Source organism: Cupressus sempervirens, chromosome 3, assembly GCF_028749045.1.
Source record: "Cupressus sempervirens isolate cs-2001-9-10 chromosome 3, ASM2874904v1, whole genome shotgun sequence".
Classification (NCBI taxonomy): Eukaryota; Viridiplantae; Streptophyta; class Pinopsida; order Cupressales; family Cupressaceae; genus Cupressus; species Cupressus sempervirens.
This window is the reverse complement of record NC_143120.1, coordinates 545,580,402-545,606,898: the sequence shown is the minus strand read 5'-3', so window position 1 is coordinate 545,606,898 and position 26,497 is coordinate 545,580,402. Positions and strand designations below refer to the sequence as shown.

At 35.2% G+C, this 26,497-nt stretch overlaps 1 protein-coding gene across 2 annotated transcripts in view; it reads left to right on the top strand.

The window, feature by feature from the left end:
• LOC149567578 (BRAP2 RING ZnF UBP domain-containing protein 2-like) overlaps nt 1-24,825 on the top strand; it is a 63,268-nt gene extending 38,443 nt beyond the window's left edge. For both annotated transcript variants that reach the window (XM_089820818.1, XM_089820817.1), the window contains exons 3-13: nt 13,169-13,284; nt 13,416-13,524; nt 13,740-13,854; nt 20,570-20,667; nt 20,889-20,995; nt 21,073-21,322; nt 21,565-21,618; nt 21,843-21,986; nt 22,121-22,185; nt 24,153-24,207; nt 24,291-24,825. In XM_089820818.1, the coding sequence (XP_089676944.1) occupies nt 13,169-13,284; nt 13,416-13,524; nt 13,740-13,854; nt 20,570-20,667; nt 20,889-20,995; nt 21,073-21,322; nt 21,565-21,618; nt 21,843-21,986; nt 22,121-22,185; nt 24,153-24,207; nt 24,291-24,446 (1,269 nt within the window). In that variant the 3' untranslated portion in view covers nt 24,447-24,825. The remainder of the gene's footprint in view (nt 1-13,168; nt 13,285-13,415; nt 13,525-13,739; nt 13,855-20,569; nt 20,668-20,888; nt 20,996-21,072; nt 21,323-21,564; nt 21,619-21,842; nt 21,987-22,120; nt 22,186-24,152; nt 24,208-24,290) is intronic.
• Nucleotides 24,826-26,497: the final 1,672 nt, after the last annotated feature.

Here is a 26,497-nt window from a genome sequence, read left to right as displayed (position 1 = left end):
CTTCTGTAAATTCTATCTCAAAACAGTCTACATTGAATCTTGCATAACTTCTTCCAGACTTAATATCTTATGCTTCTGAGGCTAGCTGCATGTACTAGACACTTAGTATTATCTCCTTTTAACCTTGCTAGTGAAAGTACTCAACGATCTGTCCGTACCAACTTGATCTTTCCGCTGTTCTTTTGTCAAATACCACATAAAATTGCTATGTTGACATTAATGACAAACACAGTCATAAATGCAACATATCATCATGATAATGATCTAATCATGTTTCTACGATACTCCCCCATAGAAGTATCATCAACATTCATGCTTCCAACAATCTCCTCTTTTGGCATTATACCAATTGTAAAATACTAATAACTTGTCTTTTCAAATCCTCTTCATAAATCATTCTCCCCCATTGATATACCTCAATGTGCTCTATATTAAACTGCAATCTCTCCTTTCAATGTACTCTATATCAAACTATTTTTCATGCTGTAATCTCTCCCTTATTGACATCAATGTCAAAGGTTTCAACAACCATCAATCTCTACAACAACTGTCTATGACTTGCTCAAGTGTCCAAAGAAACTGTTCAAAATAACATCCAACAAGAGTCCTAGGTGGCTCTGTCCATCACAGATACTCCCTCATACAGGAAGCATCAACATTCAGTTTAGACAAACAATAGTGCTCTGTTACACTGGGGTGATGCACTCTTGCATCATCTACACTAATGTAGGAAGGGACATAACCCCTAGCATACCTCACAAATACTGAAAAGTCTCTTTGGGAAGAGGCTTGGTGAAAATATTTGCAAACTGCTCTTTGGTGCTTACATACTCCAATCTGATTTCTTTTTGTGCAACTTTCTCTCTCAACATGTGCTACTTGATAGAAATGTGCCTAGTCTTAGAATGCAACACTGGATTCTTTGGCATATTCACTGTACTTATGTTATCACAACGTACGACAATAGGTTCTTTGAATTCTATCCTTATATCCGTCAACATCTGCTTCATCCAAACAACTTGATTACAATTGTTTGCTGCTGCAACATATTCTACCTTTGCTGTACTTCGTGAGATACAATCCTGCTTCTTGCTTAACCAAGAAACCAATAATCCTCCAAGAAAGAAGGCTCCACCATTGGTGCTCTTTTCGTCTTCCATATTGCCTGCCCAATTAGCATCAGTATAAACATATAAAGTGAAATCATTAGATCTGTCATACCACAATCCGAACTCTAGTCTTCCTTTAAGGTATCTTAATATCCTTTTGAGTTGCATAATGTGCTTCTTTGGGATCAACTTGAAATCTTGCAACAATTCCAACTGCATTTGCTATATCCGCCTTGTGTGAGTCAAATGTTGCAACCCTCCAGTTACCATAGGTGTTTCAACTAGTTTACATGTTTCCAAACCAAACCTTTTCAGTAGATCTTTCAAATACTTAGTCTGAGAAATAAAGATTCCTTCATTGTCTTGTACAATCTGTAATCCTAGGAAGTATTTCATCTCTCCTATCATACTCATTTCAAATTCCTTCATTTCTTCTGCAAACTTGTCACTTTCATCATCGTTTCCTCCAAATATGATATCATCAACAAATATTACCAAAATCATCAATCCATCATCTATTTCTTTCCAATATAGAGTACTGGCTGCCATACCTTTGCTTTATAAATCCAAGCTTTGTTAAATGCTTGTCCAACCTTGCATACCAAGTTCTGGGTGCTTGCTTCAAGCCATATAATACTTTCTTCAATCTGCATACTATGTCCTTGTCATCTGTTAAAGGAAAACCTTCAAGCTGTTCTATGTATACCTCTTCTTCAAATTCTCCATTCAGAAATGCCGACTTAACATCCATTTGATACACTTTGAATTTTTTATGTGCTGCATAGGCTAAGAATAACTTTACTGGTTCTATTTTTGCCACAGGAGCATAGGTTTCATCATAGTCTATTCCTTCTTGCTATGAGTAATCTTTACATACCAATCTTTTTTTGTTCCTTACAACTACACCTTGTTCATTCATCTTGTTTGTGAATACCCATTTTGTTCCTATCACATTCTTGTCTGCTAGCCTGAAGACCAATTCCCATGTCCCATTCTTTACCATCTAATCCAATTCTTCTTTCATAACTTGCTTCTAATAGTCATCTTTACATGCTTCATCTGCATTCTTTGGTTCAACTTGAGATATCAGACATAGTTCTTCATTGATTTTGCTTCTTATCATCACACCTTTATCTCTGCTTCCGACGATTTTCTCTGGCGAATGATTCTATCATATTCTTACCATAAGTACGAGTTGTTATCTCAACTCTTAGCTCTGTTGAAGGTTCTGAGCTTTGTTCATGCCTTTAATCTCCTTCATTTAGCAAATCATTGTTAGTCTCAAAGAATACTTCATCATTCCTTGGTTTAGTAACAACATTCTCATCATCAGAATTGTAGTCAACTACTCTTTCATGTATCCTGAATTTCTTATCAACTCTTACATTTGCACTCTCAACGATAGTCTTAGTTCTTAGATTATAACATGTGTAAGCTCTACTTTCCAATGAATAATCAAGAAACATACCTTCATCACTTCTAGTATCAAACTTACCAACATCATCATCTCTTTTGATATAACATTTGTTACCAAAAATTCTGAAATACTTAACTGTAGGTGAGTGACCAAACCACAATTCATAAGGGGTCTTGCTTGTGTCTTTCCTGACTTGCACTTTGCTCATAGTGTAGACTACTGTATTCACAACTTCTCTCCAAAACATCTTGGATACATCATTCTCAGCTAACATAGCTCTTGCTACTTCTATTACTGACCCGTTTCTTCTCTCTGCAATGCCATTTTGTTTAGGGGTTCTCGGAGTTGATAACTGTCTTTTGAGTCCATTAGCTTCACAAAAGACGTTAAACTCATTTGAAGTAAACTCTCCTTCTCTATCCGATCTTAGACATTTAATCTTCATACTTGATTTATTCTCAACTCTATTCTTGAATATCTTGAACTTATCAAATGTTTCTGATTTTTCTTTAAGAAATGCAACCCACATCATTCTAGAAAATTTATCAACTAAAATTATGAAATACCTTTCACCATAGAATCCTTTAGTCTTCGTAAGACCACTGAGATTTGTATGTACAATCTCCAATTTTGCTGTAGTAATAAACTTCTTGTTGGGAAAAGAAGTACTGGTATGCTCCTTGCAAATTGTGTTAGTAGGCTTAACAATCTTAGGCAAATCTTTAATTGCAAATATACTACTAGTTTTTACAATGCTGCCAAAGTTTTTATGACAAAATCTCTTATGCCATAACCAACTGCCATCTACCTTAGCAACCAAATATGTCATTTCAGTTGGATTCAGCTGAAATAAATTAGATTAGATGTGGTTCTTGTTCCAATTACTTTTCCATCTTTGTCTCTAATCATGCATGTCTTCTCTGTGAACTATAACTAATAACCTTTATCCACTAGTTGTCCAACACTTAGAAGATTGTGCTTCAAACCATCAACAAAATGTACATCCTCAGTGTTAGTTTTACCATCAAGAGTTATAGATCCAATACCTTTAACATGAGACGTTGCATTGTTTACAACTCTGATAATGCCTCCATGAATTTTGAAGTCAACAAACTTGTTCATATCACCAGTCATATGATATGAACAACCACTGTCAATTATCCAATCAGATTTCTTTTCAACCTGTGATACCAAAGCCATTTTCTCTGGACTTTCTTCTTTAATGTCTACAAATCATATTTCATCATCACTAGCACTTACTCCTTGTTCATTAGAATCATCTTCTTCATTTGCATACGAACACTCTCTATCTCTTCTAGGTTTGAACTTTCCTTTATACTTTTTCTCTCTTTTAGGACACTTAGATGTATAATGACCAAACTCATTACAAGTCCAACAATTAAAATTTTTCTTACCATCTTTTTCTTTTCTTACCAGAAGCGCTACTCCTATTTTTTTGTCCTCATCAGATCTACTACTACTAGCAAAGTCTCTTCTAGCACTTGTGCTCTTTGATAAACTAGGTCGAATATTTAGGGCACTAAAAGCTGTTTCTGTTCTGGTTAACTCTCCGGACTCTCTAAGCTCATTCTCAATTGTTTGAAGTCTCCCACGTAATGTTTCCTTTGTTAGATCTTTGGTACAAGAGATCAACAACTATAGCATTTGAACTGCTTGCTTAAATGGTGGCGTTAAGCTCTTCATTATCTTCCATATCACCTCATCATCTTCCTTGGTTCCTCCTTGAGATCTGATACTTGCAGTAATTTCTGATAGTCTGCCTACATATGTTCTTATAGATTCATCTTCCATCATTTTAGCATCTTGAAATGCACAAATCCAACTTTGTAGTCTCAATTTCTTAGAATGTTCATCACCTTCAAAACTATTTTCCAATGCTTTCCAAATCTTATGAGAAGTATCAAGTGACTTTACCTGGTTGTACTTAATTTTAGGAAGTGCAGACAATAGTGCTTCTCGAGCTCTCATGTTGCACATGAAACGTTCTCTCTCATCCTCGCTACAAGTCTCCAATGAAATTTCAACAATAATTGTCTTTTCTGATTTCGTTAAAATCCAATATCTTGGACCCATACACAATAGATGTGTCTTCATCTTTTCCTTCCAACTGTCATAATTTGTTCCATTGAACTTTAGACTATCCTTTCTGAATATGTTTGCCATGGATATCCCAAAGGTGTTAAGCTTTATCTTCAATGACCTAATGCTATGATACCAATTGTTAGAAACAATAATCCACCAAGAAAACTTGGGAGGGGGGGTGAATCAGTTATTCAATAATTAAAATATTTATCAACCTTAAATAATCTTAATCATTAAACCAAAGTAAACAACAACCATAACAAGATGCACATACACAATTACACTAGATATGTTAACTACGAAAACCCTTGATCAGAGGGAAAGCCCCGATGGGAGTGATGCCCACAAGATGATGTACTAATATAAATATTCCTTTTCTTTGTTAGAGAATGGATCTTGTTAGGAGTCTATTACAACATTTAGTACATATGAGTCCCTATTAGGAGACTTTGTATCCCTGTTAGGAGATTCCAACCCTGTTAGTAGTTGTGGAAGACAGAGGGACCCACTATCCAAATTTGGGGCAAGACCACTGAACTCATTGTCCAACAGATCTCTCAACTATTCCTTGCAGAATAATTGTCTGTACTGTACTTTAACTTCTTTCCTCTATCCTGTAAACTAGACCAATCACTGTTAGACCTTGTAGACCAGGTCATGAACCTCGGATCTAAATATCAAACCTCGGATCTCACAATAAAACTTCGGAAATGAAGTTCTTTCCAACTTTTCTTTGCTCTACTTATCTTTGCATTCCGCTCTTCGTGTTGCTTACAATCATTCACTTGCACCCATAAACAATTCCCTGAGTCGACTATTACACTTTCTCAATTAATTATTATAGGACCTCATTAAGAACATGTTACACTTAGCGATAACATTAATCTTTCACCTTGTAACTTGAATAACTTTCTGTATGTGTAACATTATGATGAGCGAGCTTAGCTATGTCATCTCCAACAAGTCTTTTACACATCTGTAACTTCAACTTTTCAGAATAACAACTTTGTTAAGAGATATAACAAGTTTATCAAAACATGCTTTTGTAAACTCTATCTCAGAACAGTCTTCATTGAATCTTGCATAACTTCTTCCAGACCTAATATCTTATGCTTCCGAGGTTAGCTGCATGTACTAGACACTTAGTATTATCTCCTTTTAAACTCACTAGTGAAAGTACTCAACGATCTGTCAGTACCAACTTGATCTTTCTGCTGTTCTTTTGTTAGATACCATAGAAAATTGCTATGTTGACATCAATGACAAGCACAGTCATGAATGCAACATATCATCATGATAATGATCTAATCATGTTTCTACAATACTCCCCCACAGAAGTATCATCAACATTCATGCTTCCAACAAAGGTCACAACCTTTCATAATTGGCACTCTTTGGATTAGTCATTCATGCCCTTTTGAAGAGTCACAACCCTTCATACATGGCACCTTTCTGAAGAGTCACAACCCTTCATACTTAGCACCTTATTGAAGAGTCACAATCCTTCATAACTTTTGCCCTTTGAAGGATTAACTTCTATATTTTCTTCTCTTTTTTCTCTCTCTTCTATTAATTCTTCTGTGCTTCACACCTCCCTTTTTCTCTCTTCTCTTTTTTCTCTCTCTTCTATTAATTCTTCTGTGCTTCACACCTCCCTTTTTCTCTTTCTTCCCTTTTTCCCTTTCAAATGAAGTTCTCTTCCCCCTTCTAATCTCTTGTTACAAGTAGTCACAACTTTTCATTTCTTCCTTTCATTAACATAACTAAATTTAACTTTGTTGTAATTTAATTTTGTTATTTTATATTTTTAATTTAAACTTTATTTTCATTCTTTTATATTTTAACTTTATTATTTGTTATTAAATCCTATTTCAAAAAGGGGGCATTGCATTATCATTTTGTTCAAAAATACCCTCCCAAATATTGCTTGACAAAAGGAAATGATGGGAGAACTCTAAATTGAGTAAGACAGCCTGATATCTCTATCAAAATAATGTAATGTTTTCTTAATGGTTATCTTAGTAGTCTTAGGTAGTTTTCATTTTTGTCTTCAGTACACAATGTTATTTTAGAAACGTCTTTGTAAACCTTAGGAGCTTTTGCCTCCTCAATTAATATAACTTTGATTTACTCGAAAATAGTATTAGAGTCGAAGCTAGTCTAGGTATGACTCTCTCTTGGGAGAGCCTAGGATATTTGATTAATCGTTGAAGGTTTTTGTTCAAAATAGTTGGTAAAAAATTCAAGGGTTTTTGGTAGCTAATTTGTTTGTGGGCACTGTTTTTGAGATATGAAAAATCACATTTTTTAGTATTTACAATCACGTGTAAGGTTTGCATTTGAAAATTGTAGTGGAGAAATTGTGAACTATCCCAAGCTGCAAGTATCTGGAAGTTAATTTTTGCACGGTTTTCTTGGCTCGCTTATAAACAAGTTTGTGCTTGCTCGCGACTTGATCCATTCTTCTATCAACATATTCAGATTTAGTGCCCATTTTTTGCAAACTGAAAAGGGTCTTTGTCTGTGTGCTCATGTGTGCCTTGTGATTCTGTTTAGTGCGTCATCAATAGAAAAGGGTTTTACAACGATTTCATTTTTTGGCAAACCCCTAATTAACGATAACAGATTTCCATAATCCATGATATTATATTCATGCTTCTTGGTAAGATTGTGTGTGAGTTTTTGCATCAACATTTTGGATCATATTCAACAATCCATCATTAGGACACACACACACATACATATATATATGGCGCAAACTATATACTCTATATTATATTTTCCTATATATTTGTTTATGATATAGATATCACATATATATATTTTGTACTTATCTTCTAATATATATATATATAAACACACACACACACATATACAGTTTTATATTTTTATATATACATATTTATGTGTGTGTGTGTGTGGGGGGGGAGGGGGGGGTGGTCTCTTGTTTCTTTCACTTTTAGCTTGTTTGATTTGTCTTCCCTTGTCTTGTCTTCTTTAATCATTTCTTATGTTTTGCCTTCTCCTTTTTCTTTTTCTTTTTTTCTTTGGGTTTGTGTGCTTCTCCCTGACCCCTTTTCTTTTCTCTTTATTAAGTCTGGGTCTGCAACATATTTTGTCACATTTTTAGCACTCTCATACTGATGAGGGATCATTGAGTATGATCCGAAAGGTTGATGCAAAACTCACACAATCTTACCCAGAAGCAGGAATATAATAAACTCCCGATGTTTGTTTCAACTATTTTTACACGTTTGCTAATGTCCACAACTATGTTTTTTGAGCCTACGAATGCATATTTTGAACCCACAAGTAGCCATTCTCCATGCATCTTTTGATGCCGAGCTTGTTTTTCTTCTTCCATGATAAGGGCTTCTATTATCCATGCGATTTGGTGCTTTAGTTAAACATGACTTTGGTTTTCGGTTTTTAGGTCATTGAACTAGCAGATGTTTGCTGTTCACCATGAAATCCATGCCTTGTTTGTTTATAATTTTGTCCCTTGAGAAATTACTGGTGGGTTTATAATTTTTTCCTTCAATTTTTTTGAGAGGGTTCAATAATTTTGTCCATAAAAAATAATTCTGGGGTTATAATTTGTCCAAAAATAATTATTGTAAGGTGTTCCTGTTTTATGGTTTTTATTGTTTTTTTCGGAAAAAATGGTGCTTTTGATCATTTGTTAGTTTTCTCCTCAAAAAATGTGTCTTCTTGTTGATAGTTTTGGGCTTAGTTGCCAATTTGTGAAACGAATCCGATTCGGGCACGCGAATCGGATCCATGAATTTGGGATTTTTTTTTTTCCAATAATGATTTGTAGAGGATTTGTGAATATATATATAACTAAGAGAAATTATTTCATAGTATGAATCTATGATTCTAGTATGCATCTATGAATCTAGTATACTTGATAATTGATCTATTTTCATGATTATAAAGAAAATCAGAACATTCACATTCATGATTTTATGTTTTCATAATTTATCAATAATTATTACATGCATTCATTCTTTGTATTTAGAAATCAAGATCAAAGCTTTATTTTACGAATATTATCATCCTTTTTATTTATTGTCAATTTTACATAGGCAAAGGTGATGGGTACACATTTGAAGAAGTTGAAAAATGTCATTTTTTTCTTTTCTAATTACATTTTGCCTATATCCTAGGAAATAGTAATGAGAATGTGAAATTGCAAACATTTATGGATAGAAAATCTATGGAACTTAACATCACTTTCAGCACAGAAGATTTTTCTTTGGGTGCTGAAATTTTTTATTTTGAATATATTTTTGTTTGCCTTGCTAATATCTAGGGTGAGACCCTAAGATAATGGCTACACCTTAAGAATATTAGGGTAGAGTTGGGGAACTGTGTCATCCATCTAGTGGTACACCTTACTCTAAACAATTTGCAACATTCATCTCATGTTATGTATGTAATCAAACAACTTCATTGGCCTATGGCTACCGGCCCTTGGGTGGATAGGAGACCTCTCCCAAATCCTATCCATAGTCACAGGAGACAAAAGAGATTGAGTCAGACATACCTGAGATATGACCCATATGAAAATTCTTAAAAGCAGGTTCATCCTTGGAACCTGCCAAATCCTGCTACATAGATTTTGTGTTCATCTTTTGAAATTTTCAGATATAAAATTAATAGAGGAAGTTTTCTCATACAGTTTTGTCAATTTTCAGACATAGGGTTTCAACTTTCAACCCAAGTTTTGCACCAATAGCTAACTGCAACTGGGTTCACGACAGGATTACTGAGATCCATCTTGTAACCAGAACTACACAGCAGAAAGATACAAGGAAATACAATGATATAATCAGCATTGTTCCACCTTTAACCCTTAGGTTGGTTTCCTTTGGGTTTTGTTCCTGACCTTGTATTGCCATGGATTCGTGCTGGATCCTTAAGATTCGTGCTTGGATCCTTGAGGATACGAGCAGGATCCTTGATTCTGCCTATGGATCCATCAGGATCCTTGGGCCACGGATCCTGACGGATCCATAGGCAGGATCACGGACCTTTGCCCGGATCCTCATGGATCCACTTGCGAATCCGGATCCGGATCGGACCCGAATCCGAATCCAAGGTCTGATTCACGAATCCGTAACTAAGGTTTTGGGTTGTGCTCATCTGCTAAAGTTCTTGGCGAATCATGGTATCTTGCAGTTTGTTTTGTGCTATAGTCCAGATCTGCAAAAGGGTATGGCAATTTTCCTCAAAATTGTGATTTCAGTTTCATATCGGTCTCTAGCTACAATGAGTGATACCTTTGTTTCCCAACATTAGGTTGGATGAATTTTGGTTATCTTGGTCATTTGCATAAGTTTTGCAAAACCAGGGGGAGTCTCAGTAGCAGGCTCATTTTGATGACCAGAAGGGGAAGCCTTCTATCCATCCGTGACCAGGAGGGAGCAGCTTTCTATGCATTTGTGACCAAAAGATCTACAAATGTCTTCCGTAGGATAGGTAGGACGATGACCACTAAGGGAGGGTATTAAAATAATGTAATCTATTTTTAATGGTCATCTTAGTCATCTTAGGTTGTTTCTATTTTTGCCTTTAGTTTACAATTGTTTTGTTTAGAAACATTGTATTTGTAAATCTGTAAAAGGAGCTTTTGTTTAATATTATTTTGATTTATTATACATACTCCATAGTAAATACTATGCTTAATAATGTTGTTGAAATGATATTTGTGTAATATAGTTACTTTTATGTTGCCTGCTTGCTGCTGTTACATCCCAATGGCTGTCATCTCTGTGCTGTTTACTTATGATTTCTTTTAACATTCTGTCGGAAACACAAATGTAGTTTATTGGCCCAACCTATTCCAGAAGTGAAATTGCCCAAAAGAAATATTTGGGGTTTCATCCAAATCTCTCAGTATGCTGAGGCAGGGGTTTTTGTACAAATAGCAGACAATTTGAAGTTCGAAAATGCAGACATCAAGAGCTTTTTAAAAAATTGATATCCCCAATGACCTTTGTTACCCCTTTTATACTGAATTGGGTTAGCTTTCAAATAAGCCCACCTCATTTTTGAAAAGTCTATACCCAAGTTACCAGTTAAGGTTCAGGGAGGGATCCAGGCACGAGAACCCAGTTAGTGTTTTTTTTTTCATTATGGTTCATATAGGTTTGTGTGCGTGATACACACACACACACACACACACACACACATATATATATGCATATGCATATAATGCATATTTGTATATATATATATATATATGTTGTATATATGTATATGTGTGTATGCATATACATATACATATGTATATATGTATGTGCATTATATATACAAAACAATAAGAGAAATATACATAATTGTCACTAAATCATTTCATAGTATGAATCTATGATGCTTGATCATTGATCTGTGTTCATGATTCTAAAGAAAATCATCAAATTGAAGTACTGAATTACAAAATCAGAGAGCAAATGTGAAAAAAGGTGTGGTTGGAACCAAAAAAAAAAAATTATAATTTTTATTTATTTATTTGACTTTGGACCTGTGAGGACCCACAGAGCTGGGCACGGACACTGCCCAGACCATTCCACAAACCCAGACCCGGTTCAAGGGTCCAGGGTTTGAACGTGGTAATGTAGGTCTATACCCTACCACACCTTGCTGGAACAATAGACAATAAAGTGACGGGATAGGTTAGGAATATGATTAAATTAGAGTTTTTTTAGGGGTACGATTCTTGAAGATTTATTTCAGAAGGGTCAAAAGGGGCCCAGGTTTGATAGGGCGAAAAAGGAGTACCATTTAAATAATGACAGGCTGTGAAATGGGTTGCCTACCTGTTACAAAATAGATACCAGGAGAGTGAGCTGGGACAAGTGTTTGGTCAGGCGCCAACAACTTTTTGGAGGAGATCAAGACAACAATTCAATTACTCACATTTTTGATAGTCTTTAGATAAGGGCATTGATGGAGTCTAGAGAAAGGGTTTCACTTGTCATGGCTATGCTAAACTGACAATGGAGGTTGAAGCCCTGGAAGAAGAGGTGCGTCAACTCAAGTCCCCGGCTGAGGACATGATGAAGAGATCAAGGAGTGCCGCTCACTATAGTGGAGAGTTCTGCACAGGTAGGCCACTGCCCTGCTCCCCCTGCAACAGACATTTGGCAGGACAAGCGACATGGAGCTTTTCAAATTTCTGAGACAGGATTGAGAAAGAGTCATTAGGAGGGTCCCTGGTGGCCTTAGCCAGATTAACCACAACTAGTGGTGGTATCTCCTTTGGGCTTCTGTGTTTTTGGGTTTTTCTGTTAATTGGCTGTTAGTGATTCCTTTGTCGGCTGTTAACTCACGCTCATATGTAAATATAAAGACACAATTCCTATTCAATTGCTCATGTCAGAAGGCTTATGTAATATCTATGAAGAATGCTATAATGATGCTATCATATGAAAATTTGAAATTTCCTTATATTTTATAAATTCCCATTTTTATAATAGCTGTCCCCTAAAAAATGACCACAAGTACACATATGTCAGAAACACTTTCTGTCGTGCCCTACCGTCTCATCCTGGAACTTGGGGAAGTTAAGATACACACTTGAACATGTCAAGATGAGTCTTGGCAAGGCTGAAATGGTAAGCACATTAATTTCATGTCTGTAAAGTGTCAGTATTTGACTATTTGGTACTAATGTGCCCAAGACAGAAAGGATATATTGTATACAAATCCACATGCTCTCATTTTCTACCATACCAAGATTCAGAAACATCTTTTATAAGCAAGGCGCCCTCCAAATGCTAAGGAATAATGTAACGTATGCTCTCATTTTCTACCATACTAAGATTCAGAAACATCTTTTATAAGCAAGGCGCCCTCCAAATGCTAAGGAATAATGTAATGTCCCCTTCTTGGACCACCTCATACTTTGCCCTAAATTCAGAAATCCCAGTGAAGCAAATATCAAAACATAGGTAGTCTTAGAGATATAATCCTTTCTCATAAATAAAATGAGATAGATTTGTTTTGGAAACCTGCAGTCAGATTACATGTAATTTTACTAACACACCAAATGACCAAAATGACCCTGAAAGTGACATAATGATCCATTCTAGGTACCATGCTTATTGCCATGAACAAAAAAAATGCAACACTGAACCTATGCCCTCCCAAGAATTTTGGAGTTGCCCCAAGCACACCAATTAACCTCCAATGGAACTTCGAAACCAGGCCAATTGTGCACAAATTGCCCATTTTAAAATTGGGGACATAATAGTAGCAAATTGTAACTGAACATTTTAAAAAGGCAAAATTGAATACAAAGTAAATTACTGAAATATTTTCTTGAAAAATAGTTTGAATTGCTGGATTAGGCTATTTTAACTTTTTAGTGTAGTTGCTGAGCTTGTTTACAAGACCTAAATATTTTCTTGTTCACAATGTTGGCTTAGTTTGAATTTGTTGTTCTTTAACTAATTTAAAATCTTTTTTTAAAGCTGCTGTATAATTGTGTATGAAGTCTGGGTTCTGATTATCTAATAATGTTTGTAAACAGGCTGGCCGGAGCATCCTTGTTTGTGTGCTTGCTGTTCCAAATTATATGACTTACGCAGATTTTTGTCAATTTACTGGTTCATTTCTCCAGAATATATTGGAAATGCGTGTTGTCAGGCAAGTCATTTTTCCTATCTGGAAGTAATGTTTGACTTCTTGAGTTATGAACCTTAATGAAAATGATTTCTCTTTGAAACTTGAATTTTTGAATTGGATTTCTCTCTGAAACTTGAATTTTTGAATTTCAGGAATGATGGACTCACTGATCGCTATAGCATCCTTATGAAATTTGAAAATCAGAAGTCAGCAGACGATTTCTATCGCCATTGTAATCGAAGACCTTTTTCATCATTGGAGGTCAAATAAAGGATGTTATCCATTTTCTAGTAGATGGAAATTAGAAACAGAGAGAATTAAAATAATTTCATAGACAAGTTGAATAAGAGTGCACACTCTGGTTTCTCTTTCTTTGATGGATACAGTTTCTTATGCTTGGATTATGTTTTAGACTGCAGGCAGCATTTGCTTCAATTCTATTGCTATACTGATATATGCTTTTTGTCATTGTTTAGGCTGAAATATGTCATGTTCTGTTTACTGCTGATGTACAATATATCGGATCGATTGAACATGCAGCCACTCCACCAACTGGATTAACCGAACTCCCTACATGCCCAGTTTGCCTTGGTGAGATTTATTGCTGATCTATAATTTTGTTCTCATTCTTCAATGCTGTATTTTGCATTTTGCGAGTCAAAGAATTGATGCTGTGTTGTAGATTTATCATATACCAAAAAGTCTTTTTGGCCCTACTATGAAATGGTTTCTTGACACATGGTTTTATACCCATAATTTTATAATGCCACATTGGTTGCCTATAGTGATGTGCCTACAAGTAATTGCACATGGACTAGGGTTATGATGGGCAAGATATTTCTTTTTTTATTGTGAACAGTCTAGTTAGTACAGTGAGTACTATTTTGTTGGTTTATTCCCCACGATTTTAGGCTTTGCTGGTAAATCTGGTGTTTCATGTGTGAATGCGTTGTTCTATTGTTGAGTAATGTGTATTACTATTTATTTGTGATGCTTCTGAAATTTTAAAGATTTAAGTTGAATCTTTAACTCATTAGATTAATGCAATTTTCTTTCAAGAATCAGTTTCCTTCATCCATTGAAATATGGTTCAAATAAGATTGTCAATCAGAAAAATAACATATAAAATTCAGTTGTGAATCCCCATTTTCAGGAAAAGATACCGAGATTGATCCCATTTTGGCAATTGGGCTAGTATTGTAGGTGGTAATAGGCATAAATAGCCCTGGACAGACCTTAAATTTAAAAATCAAGTCTTCAAATATTCTTTAATTTCTGTTTGTGGGCCAGATATGTACCAACTAAGGGTGCTATGTGACAGACTTATGGTTTGCCTGTCCTTGTCACAAGTGTGGCATTTGTATAAAGTGGTCAACTTGGTTATTAGACGCTTTGGGGTTACACCTGTAATATCTGTATCTATGCACCAGATACAGAGATGGACACAAATAATTAATGGATATGCATTTAATACACCATATGTTGCTTTTTCTATCCAAATATTCACAGGCATATATTTTATGCTGTGGAAGATAACAGTTATCTCATCATATGTAGGCACTAGTTTTTTTTCTGTTTGAAGTAATTGAAGGTTGGCTAATTTTTAGTTTCAGCGAAGTCATTTAACTCAAGAAGAATTTCTGATTTTTACCATGATTGAGGTTGAAGTTCTTTAGAGTTTAAAATTGCGGAAACATCATTTATTCCATTCTAAGTACCACAGACATTAATACTAAAACAGACCTTAAGCCATTGCATTTCAGACTTTATACATTGAGGAAAATTAACAGTATATTTGCTTAACTGTTGCTCCCACTGCCCCTTTATTTACAACCTTGATCCTGGACCATGTTCCACCCTAGTGTTCATAAAGCTTTTCATGGACCAGTCAGGAGTTGAATCTAGGAACTATTTGTTGCCGGGGTGCTCTACTACTGAGCTACCAATCCTCTTGGTGACAAGTCCATTTTTTGGTTCAGGTGTGGCTCAATTTTAATCACTGCCCACAGGTCCACACAACTGGTGCTTAGAGATTTTAGCTTGGCCAGGCATTGATGAGCTGTTCTGTCGAAAAAATTATAAATCCATTCAAAACTAGGGCAGTTTCTCGACAGAGTAAGCAATCTGTCTCACCGGGTTGTGATTGCGTGTCCTTTCAAAATTTAAGCCTGTCCTCATTTATTGCTGCTCCTTGAGAAATCTTCCTATAATTCTAATATGTAGGGTGGATAAGAATCCTTCAACCTCTAGTGCCTCTAACCTCTAATCTGGCTCTCGTTAGTCCTTTCCCATAAAAGTAGCACCAGAGGTATTGTACTACAATCTCTGAAAGCCCAGTGAACAAAATCAACATCGTTAGAATTTTGGTGAAAGATATTTTTTGTATTAATGTGGAGCGTTCCCCTGTGGAGCATTCCCCAAGTCATTTTCATCATTCCAATTTCCCACTAGCATTTAGCTGGCTACACTCAAAGGGGGGATTTCTTGAAGATTCCAAACAGTTGAGAATAGAGCCAAGGAAATTTTATTTCTAGTTTAAGTGAATTCATTCATTTGAATGATCTATGATGACAAATGTTGCAAGATAAATAGTTACTCAAGTCTATTCAGCTGTGTGGCATAATGGGTAACTTGTGTGCTTCAGGAATCAGCTTTCTTCAAGCTAGTAGCCAGTGAAATTGGGGATTTAGGAGTCTTCCCATGAAAGGATTTAGAAGGAAAATTATAGTCAAATACTTTCAAGGAAAGACTCCAGAATCCCTAATTTCACTGGCTACCAACAAATGACAGAATATTAATTATATAACTAGCTTGAAGAAAGTTGATTCCTAAAGCTCTCAGATTACCCATTATGCCACACAGCTGAAGGGACTTGAATAACTATCTATCATGCAACTTTTTTCATTAGTAAAGAGTTAGTTTCCACTAGGTAATTTGGAGTCGTTTGGGGAAGGTATGAGAATGCAATGGTCATATATAGCCTTTGCACCAAACTTCCTTTTTACCAAATGTTTAATAAATTTATCTTTATATATATTTTCAGTGCACGTTATGGGTTCACTTATTTCACAATTCTTTTTCTGTACTTTTCACTATAGTAGCAGAGGCAAGGTCAGCAGTGCCAGGCCAAGCTAAAATCCCCAAGCACCTGTAGTGTTGCTCAAGTGGCAGTGTTAAAAAATGAGCTACATCTGAACCAAAAATTGACTGGTCATCAAGAGGCCTGGTAGCTCAGTGGTAGAGCACCCTAGCAGCAGTGGGAGGTCCTAGATCCAACTCCTGACTTTTGGTATCACAGTATTCTTAGCATCAATTTTTTGCCTGGGACACTTGGATCTAGAAAGATTTATCATCACCCAATTCACCTTAAATCTAATTATCCAGGAAGCAGAATTTCATCTTCAGCAGAAGTGAGCCAGAGTTTTTGATGCACTGGCTTCAGAAGTTTTGGCCATAATTAAAATAGTGCCAATATATCACCGATAAGTAAACTTACAACAGTCAGTTCAGTGCCACACCATAAATAAGTAACTTTATCACCATTTACATATCACTGAAAATTTTGGAATTTATCGCAGATAAATTTTGTACTTATCGCCAAAATGTTGGCAATATTTTCAAAACTTATTGGCTGCAGTCTGCTTATATGGAGTGATGGCCCAAAAAGAAGGATTTCACATGTTTTGGTTGCAAATTGGTATTTGGAGAGGAAAAAAGGGTTTAGAGGAAAAATTATGTGGTTTGTAGTGTTTTAGAAGAACTTGTTGCGGATTTGAAGATATTTTCCAAGCAAATTTGGATGACATCTATGATTTGGAGAGTCAAGCTATGGAGGAGAGTGGATTCTTAGTGGGATTGGATGACATTTAGGAGGATGAGGACATTGAGGAGGATTCAGATGATGAGTCATTGCTGCCATCAGCACCATCTACATCCAAGATGGAGATTGACTCACATCCAGTTGTGTAGAGGGAGGAAGCACGACCACAAACACAACCACAAGGCCCAAAAAGAAGCATTTCACATTTTTTGAAAAAAATTTAATATTTAGAGGGGAAAAAAGGGTTCAGAGGAAAAAGAACATGATTGCAGTGTTTTAGAGCAATTTGTTGTGGATTTGAAGATATTTTCCAAGCAAATTCAAATGACATCTATGATATGGAGAGTCAAGCTATGGAGGAGGGTGGATTCTTAGTGGGATTGGATGACATTCATGAGGATGAGGACATTGAGGATTATTCAGATGATGAGTCATTGCTGCCATCAGCACCATCTACATCCAAGATGGAGATTGACTCACATCCAATTGTGCAAAGGGAGGAGGCACAACCACAACGGACTTCTAGGGCTAGACCTCCTACCATTCCAGTAGTTTTTACTATAGCTTCTAGTAAGGGGAAGAGGAAGATGTAGACTAGTATGATAGTGTACTTGTATTAGCTTATAGTTTTGTAAGGACAATTTGCTATTTTTAGTTTGTGTTAAAGTTCAGACTATTAAACTATGGCTACCAACCATCAAAATTCCACACAAGGATGCGATTTTGTACCCTATTGCATTTATATATATCTAGACTCAGCTTGTTTGGTTGGTTTACTCATTTACTGACTCATTAGATGCATCTCCTCACTGAATTTCGCAAATAGATACATTTCTAATTAAATGTAAACAATTTTTTAAGTTTTCAATATTTCCTCAATAAGTTGCTGATTTATCTCTAATATTTATTTGCCCTTGGCAATTACTTGCCGATAATGATATTTTGAACTAGGGGAAAGGATTTGGTACTCGAATGCGCTCCAGTGGTTGTGACAGGAGTTGTTCATTTGATATCCACACTAATATCAATACTTATTATCTTAATGTCCATTTTTTCCTAACAATGTTACATCAATAAGTGTGACTTAAAAGTTGTTAGTACAATGATGACTACCCATAATTGAATGAAATGTACCCTTAGTTGTAAATAGCAACCAATGATGTGATGCCACATCAATTGTGCAAGTATGGGTACCCTTTTTGCATGACCATTTGTCTCACTTTTTATTTGGGCTGTTTTAGACGTCTTGCAAAAAAACATGCTGACGTGGCATCATAGTTGATGATGTGAACTTGAAACTTCAGTTATTAGCAAATGACTTGTCAAGTAAGCTGCTGTAAAAAATTAAGATTTTTTTGAAATTTCTGCGTAGGATTTTGATAAACACAAAGTTAGGGTGCTCAATTACTAGGTCCTCTCCCCTATGGTTTTGTTTATCTTAAAGATGTCTTTTGATTTGCTTGGATTGAGAAGAGTTAGAGTTAAAAAAGGCTAGGAAAAGTAAATTTTCGATTAAATCCTGGGAGCTTCACTTAGATATAGGTAGTAGGAGCAATCCCGTTCGAGAACTACTCATTTAGAAGCTTTGAAAAAAAAAGGCTTCAACTCAAAATATAGAAAGGAACCTCTACATTGGTCAAGTGTCTGTGTTTAGAAAACCATCCAGAGATGGAAAATAATATTCAAATCCTTGGCTAGCAATGAATGACAGAGTATTAATATATGACTAGCTGAAGAGACTCGAATAACTATTTGTCTTGCTACTTTTGTCATCACATATCATTCAAATCCGTGGATTCATTTGAATTCTGAATGATAAACTTTATTTTAAACTGTTTGGAATCTTTAAGAAATCCCTTAAATCTAGCCAGTTAGATGCTACATGGAATTTGGAATGATAAAAAGTGATTTGGGGAATGATCTTGGTTTTGTTGTGGCTCTTTTTTAAAACATGTGGAACATTCCCCAAATCATTGATCTTTCCAATTTCCTAGTAGCATTTAGCTGGCTAGCCAATTCCAAACAGTTTAGAGTAGAGCTAAGGAAATCTATTCCTAGTTCAGGTGAATGGATTTGAATGATATGTGATGACAAAAGTTGCAAGATAAATAGCTATTCAAGTCTCTTCAGCTGTATGGCATAATGGGTAACCTGAGTGCTTTAGGAATCAGCTTTCTTCAAACTTGTTATTAATTAATGTTCTGTCATTTGTTGCTAGCCCGTGAAATTAGGTATTTAGGAGTCTTCACATGTAAGGATTTGAATATTATTTTTCTTTTCTAGACATTTTTCTCAACACGGATACTTGACCGACACACAGGTTTCTTTCTATTTTTTTGTGTTGAATCCTTTTTCCTTCAAAGCTTCTTAGTGGCCACTTTTGGAATCTGATTGCTCCTGTCACCTCTATCTGAGTGGGGGTCCCAGGTTTTAATGGAAAAATAACTTTTATTAGCCTTTTTAATACATCTAACTCTTCTCTCCAGGCAAATCAAAAGACATCTTCAGGATATCCAAAACTTCTGGAGCCAGTAGATTGAAAAGTATGGCTCACTTTTGATGGAGATGAAATCGGCTTCATGGATACCTGGATCTGGGGTGAATTGGGTGATGACAAATCTTTCTAGGTGTAAGTGTCCACGGCAATAAATAGATTCTAAGAATACCGTGCCTGGTAAGAATTCCGGTATATCCTGCACTCTACTGTAAATTTCATTCTTTTGTCATTTCCAAGGCCTAATTCGCCTGTAAAAATTCTTCTGAACATTTGGCAACAGTTCATTAGAAATATTTCTCTGTGTTGTTCACATGTTCTATGAGGGTTTTGGGATCTTCTATAAAATATTTATAGAAGCCTTGAATGGATCTTTATAGAGTGAAGAAGATGATTGACCCCTGTCTCCCGAGTAAGATGATTATTTTGTATTGTCTAATTTTTTCCACTGACAATAACAACCTTCGCTTTACATTCTGTAAGTAGATGAAGCACAGATCAATAATTCATTTGTTGCAAGCAATTACATATTGTTGTTTTAAGTTAGGTGAAATATTTAACAAGCCTCCAAGGTATTGTTATTTGAAATTGAGATTATTTACCCTTCAAGGTGGCTAAGTTTTGATAAATTCCAGCATCTTTTTAATAGTGAAAATTTCTGGAGAAGCATTCTGACATTTCTTTTGAAACAACATTTCATTGCCATAAAGATGATCCGTCTTTTTGCTATCTTTTTTTATTGCAAATTTTAGTAGTATTTTTGTTGTTTTTATGTACGAGTCAAGTATCTTGAGTAAAAACGTGCTTTACCCATGTTGGCATGGTGTTTGTCTGGTTTCTATTGTTTGGCATGGAGGAGACTGCATTTGTCAAGGGAAAATGGATGCTCTCCATGTTGGCACTGTGCTTGTTTTGGTCTGGTTTTTGTTGTTTGCTATGGAGGAAAAAACATTGACCTGGTTTTAATACCTTATCCCTGATTATACTTACAGAGAGACTTGACCAACACATCAGTGGGATTCTGACCACAGTATGCAATCATTCTTTCCATTCTAGCTGTATGTCAAAATGGACAGATTCGTCGTGCCCGGTAAGCATTTCAAAATATGCTTTTTGTTGTTATAATTATCTTCTAGTTTTTGGGGACTGAACATTAGCTTTCTAGAAACAGTCAGTCTGGTCTGATGGATTCATCATGAAACATGTCTGAAGCAGAGGAAAAGAACACTTGGTCCATAGTTTGAACTTGAAGAATCTTTAAATAAGCTCTGTTTAAACCCAATAAGTACTGATTTTCTCTGACATTTGCAGGTCTGTAGATATTGTCAACAGCAGCTTGAGAAATCAACATGTTCTGTTTGTTCAACATCAGAAAATCTATGGATCTGTGTCATCTGTGGATTTGTGGGATGTGGAAGGTAGCCCTTTTCCCTTTGCAATCAGGACTTGATTTTCATTTCCTTAGCAGAGGTGTTGATGTAATTGTGGTTTACAGGTACAAATCAGCTCATGCAATTAATCACTGGAAAGAAACCCAACATTGCTATTCACTTGAGTTGGAGACTCAACGTGTCTGGGATTATGTTGGGGATAACTATGTTCATCGGCTTATTCAGTCAAAGACTGACGGAAAACTGGTTGAATTAAATACTCATTGTAGAGATGTTGGTGATGAATGTGGAAGGTGTGAATGCAGTCATGATTCTGGTTTTGAGAGTGTCCTGTATGAGAGCAAAATGGAAGCGGTGAGCTTACTTTTGAAGAATGCCAATAATATAATTGAAATGTTCATTTTTGATTAAAAAGTGAACTAGCTTTACTAGTAGGAAATCATGTGTAGTTACTTGGATAAGTGCTACTTGTTTGAAACTATATTGCATTGCATATCACCTGTTAACTGAATGCAAATGCCAAGTTGCTACATGGGAATGCATTACTCGTGTGGAAACAATTTGTTTTGAAAATAACCACCTTTCTATGGAAACAGATAGCTGATGAGTATAATAAGCTTTTGACAAGCCAGTTAGAGAATCAACGTCAGGTATAATTTGCACTGGCCCAAAGCAGGTTTCTCTTTTAGTTTTTAATTGTAGTTTGTCATTGAACATATGGATAAAATTCTTTTTGTGGTAAACTTATTAGCTTTCAGCATTTATTTTTGTTATCCTTGGTTTTAGTGAAATCCCTTAACAATTCAGGTTCTTATTGTGCAATTGAAGAAATCATTATTGGAATTCATTTCAACTTTTGCTGTTCATTTGTCAGTATTATGATTCTTTACTTGCTGAGGCCAAGGAGCAGAGGGATGCAGCCATTTCTGAAGCTATAGAGAAAACTACAAATATGAAAGTGCAGAAATTGCAAGCGAAGCTTGAAAAATGCACCGAAGAAAATGAATTCCTCAGTGAGGTATATATGATTGATTAACCCAGCAACTGAGGACAGAAAACAACAGCAAAAATAAATTATGATTGTTTTGCTGGGATTTCCTTTCTATATGATTGATATGATAGGTTACTAATTTTGTCAGAGTTTGCATCCAGGTGAACAAGAACTTGATTGCCAACCAGGAGTTATGGAAGAAAAAAGTTGCAGAGCTTGAGAAAAGGTATGTACTATGATCCAGTTTTAAACATTTTTCAAGGTAAAATAATGCTGAGAGAGCAAGATTCATGGGGAGTTTCTCAAACTTAGAGCTTTCTTGCTCTATCCAAGGCTTCCTCTCAGCCTTCCTAGGGTTCTTCTTTGATACCCTACACTAGAGCATCTTTTCCTAATCCTCTTCAACCTAGAAACTCACCTATCAATTCAAATTACACTCCTCACTCTCTAACCCCAACTGAGCAACTTTATGCTTAACACGCTGACAAACTCACCAAGGACCCCAGCATGGCAAATGCATCTTTTGATCATCCCCATGTTGTTCTTGATCTTTTTCCAACCTTTCTGCACCATCTTCCAAACCCAACTCTTCAAAATCACCAAATTGCTCTATAAGGCCTTGTAGCCCTATGAGCCACAATTAGGCCTCCTACAAACAAGGAAACTGATTTAACTTCAAAAAATCCTTAAAACCCTGTTGGTGTCTTCTTGACTTTGTTTCACAACAACCTAGGCTCAAAGATTTTCTAGGTTTCAAACCCTCATGGCATCCGTACAATGCTTTTGTAGAAGACCCTATTTTTGAGGGTTTCTAGGGCAATGCTAGCAATTACTTCACCATATGCTGAGTTTTCTTTCTCAAGCAAGCCTTCTCCTTTGGCCTATGAACCCTCGACTCTTCCTACTACATTGCCCCAACCAAGTTTTGCTCATCCTAATCGAGCAAACCCGTTTAACACTCCTTGCAAGCTTCTTGTTCCCTAGCCAAACAACTTAGGCTTGCTTGCAAAATTGGCAAACTTGCTCTCCCAATCTCCAAAATCCATATTTACAATATATACAGAGGCCGCTTCTTGAATCGAGCAAACCCGTTTAACACTCCTTGCAAGCTTCTTGTTCCCTAGCCAAACAACTTAGGCTTGCTTGCAAAATTGGCAAACTTGCTCTCCCAATCTCCAAAATCCATATTTACAATATATACAGAGGCCGCTTCTTGAATCCCAAAGGCCATTAGGTTTTAACCATGGGCATTCAAGTTATAGCCATTTTATTCTAGACTGCTATTTACAGACCAGCAGGAAACACAGAACAAGATAATTAGCAAAACCTATTAAAATGTATCCAGACTTCTCCAACAAGTACACAGAGATCAGTCACATGGTATGAAGCAAGTAATCCATGCAAAACAGCAGGACAATCAATCCAAAACATAAGTCTTCAAGTCAAAAACACGTTTTCTGTGTATTATCTTCCCACTTATATGAAGTCCGTACAATACAACTTCCAACCATTCAAAAATGATTGATCTGTCCTTTTATAGCTTATTTCTAACCGTCCTCAACCTTGGTTCGAATTGCAGACCCCTTCAGTGCCAATTCCTAAATTTGAGGAAAAGTTGTCATGACACTGCAGAGTTGTCATGAACAACTGTTGCAATTTTTGCAAAAATGACCTTGCAATCCCTCAAACCTATCTAGCTGGATTCAAAACCATCCAAATTGATCCAAATACATCTGTGGTCCTCATTTTAACCACAATTTCTCAATTTTGAGACATTTGGCAACTTTGGCCATAGTTGACCCTATTAGGATTTTGTGGCACTAACTAGGTCTTAACTACAACATGACCAACACTTACACTCAACCCTCTAACACCTTCACCAACACACCTTCGGACTTCATACCTTGTCCTTATTTGGTCAATGGTTGGCTAAGCCATTTACAAGCCAAAAATGTCTATTAGGGTTTGCCTTTCCCCTAAGGTGCCCCTACACCAAAGATAATAGTGCCATACTGGTAAATATCCAATCAATGTAATTCTGTAGAATCATGAGGTGAATTTGGGCTGTCTGAAAAGGTTTTGGTCCTCTATTATATGTGCTAAGCAAATGAGGAGAGAGAGGCACTGAAAAAATATCTATTTTCTATACACTGTCGAATTCACCATGGTTTAATGCTTTTTATTCTTTTATAGGGATGAAATGGCCTCAAAAATGCGAGATGAGAAAATTGCAGATCTGGAGGAACAGGTAAATTCTTGGTGCTATGCAATTCGTATAAACTTTTTTGTCCATGAAATTCTGGTCGCTACATTTTTTATTCTTAATGACAGGTGAGGGATCTTATGGTGTATATCGAAGGAAAGAAGACTCTAGAGAATTGTTCCAATTCAGACGAAATTAAGGATGGCACCGTTTTGCCCATGAATTCTGAAGCAACTACAAAGATAAACCGACGCTTAGGAAAGTCAAGCAGGAAGAAACGCTAGGGATGCATGCACACCATATCTCAACATATAGATCATCATTTCTCTGCTATGCCTCACGCTTTGAAGAAAAATATTTAGGGGCTAGATATGCCTTGGCAGGTGGCACAAGACTCGGAATGATGATATCGAGGATGCCAGCTTCACATGATGCATGCTTATTGGATTTTCGTTTTTCAGAAATAAATTTCTTGGGGTGTATAAAAAAAAATATATCTGCTCAAGAGATGTAAATACGGAGGGTAGGAATTAATATTTGTAACCAATTTTCCGAGGAGTGCTTTACAAATTATACCAATTATGTATTTTAAGATAATGTTATATACTCCAAGAATTTTATCGTTACCTCTTAAATGTACAGTCTTGAGGGCTACTTTTATTATTTGCTTTATTTATCCTTTGTTTATTTAGCCGATAGGCTGGGAAAATTTATTTTTTGGCCGTAAAATTATTGTTAATAATTTTCCAACCGATTTTCATTTCATTCCACTTTTAACTCTTGTTTTATCTCATTTCATTCTATTTTTAACTCTTGTTTTTATTTATTTATTTAATTTCATTTGTTATCATCAACATTTTAATTTTTTTTTTCCTTATTTATTTAGCTTAATAAGCTATTATCTCTACCGTTAACTATTATTTTAAAATTTATTTAACTTATTCATTATTATTGGTTGCTTATTTTTTAAATTGATTGAAGTTTTAGTTTTTAAATTTATTTAATTTATTTTTTAAATTAGTTTAGCTAATATGATATAAGAGTTTTATTTTTATTTTTATTTTTTAAATATTATATTTCTCATATTAATTTTTCATAATACTTTTTTTAGTGGAGATTATTTTAAGATGATAATTTAATTTATTAGTATATGATGAATAAAAAAAAATAAAAATTATTTAGTTTATTGAAAGAATTAAATTTTATTTTTATATTAAAATTAATTTTAATTGATTAATAAGAAATTAATTTTAATTTAATTTATGCACATTGAATTATAGTTTTAAAAAAATTAGTAAAATTCTATCGGCTGATCGTTGCAAGCACAAAAGCTTGGAAATTCTAATCATAATTGTGTGGTAAACTATATGTTATAGTTATAGTTTTAAGTCGAGGCTTTTTAGAGGCAATATTACCATATTTTTTAATCCATAAATGATTACTTTTGTCAACATGACTGATTTGTAATATAAGGATTTCTAGTCATAAATTCTTTTGGTGGCCCAATATAAGGATTTGTAATATAATACTTTGTTTTCTTGTGAAAAGGAGAAAATGGTTGACGCCATATATGATTCAATGATTCATGTTTACCTGTGACTTGTTTTCTATTTAATCTGATTTAATATGAGGTATTTGTGACATGTTTGTTCGAGATTGGTTTGATTTTCTCTCATTTTGTTAATACATGTTTGACAAACCAATACATGTAATGGCACAATATGATGTCTTAGTCACGTTGTGTGAGTCAATGAAAATCATATAACATAATAAACTACAAGCTGGTAGTTGTTCCCTTTTTCGTATCCAACGGTGAGTCTATGGAAGGGTTTTATCTTTTTTAAAAGTACAAAAGGTTTGCATAAAAAATGATTTGAAATTTGAAGGATGACTGGGAAATCATAACTAAAATATTTTATTCATGTACCAATACAAGCTTTTTCAAAATATAAAAATTCTCAATGTAACCTTGCAGTTTAAATTAATTGATTTAAAAAAACATAAAGAATCAATAAAGAACAATATAATAAGAGTTGGAATAAAGACCCATATAATGAGTTTGATTTCCTAAGTCTAAATTATTATTTTTTGATTCATGTAGCTTGTTTGATTATTTTATTTGATTCATGTAGCTTGTTTGATTATTTTATTTTTAAAATTAGTTTCTCACGTGTTAAATTTTTTAATGGTGATCCTATTGGCTTGTTTTGTTTTCTTATCTTGGAAACTAGTTATAATAAATCTTGGGAACTTTATTTTCATAATCACAACTTACTTGCACATGCATGAAAGACATTGAAGAAACATATTCAAGACAATCGTCTAGTTTTCAAAG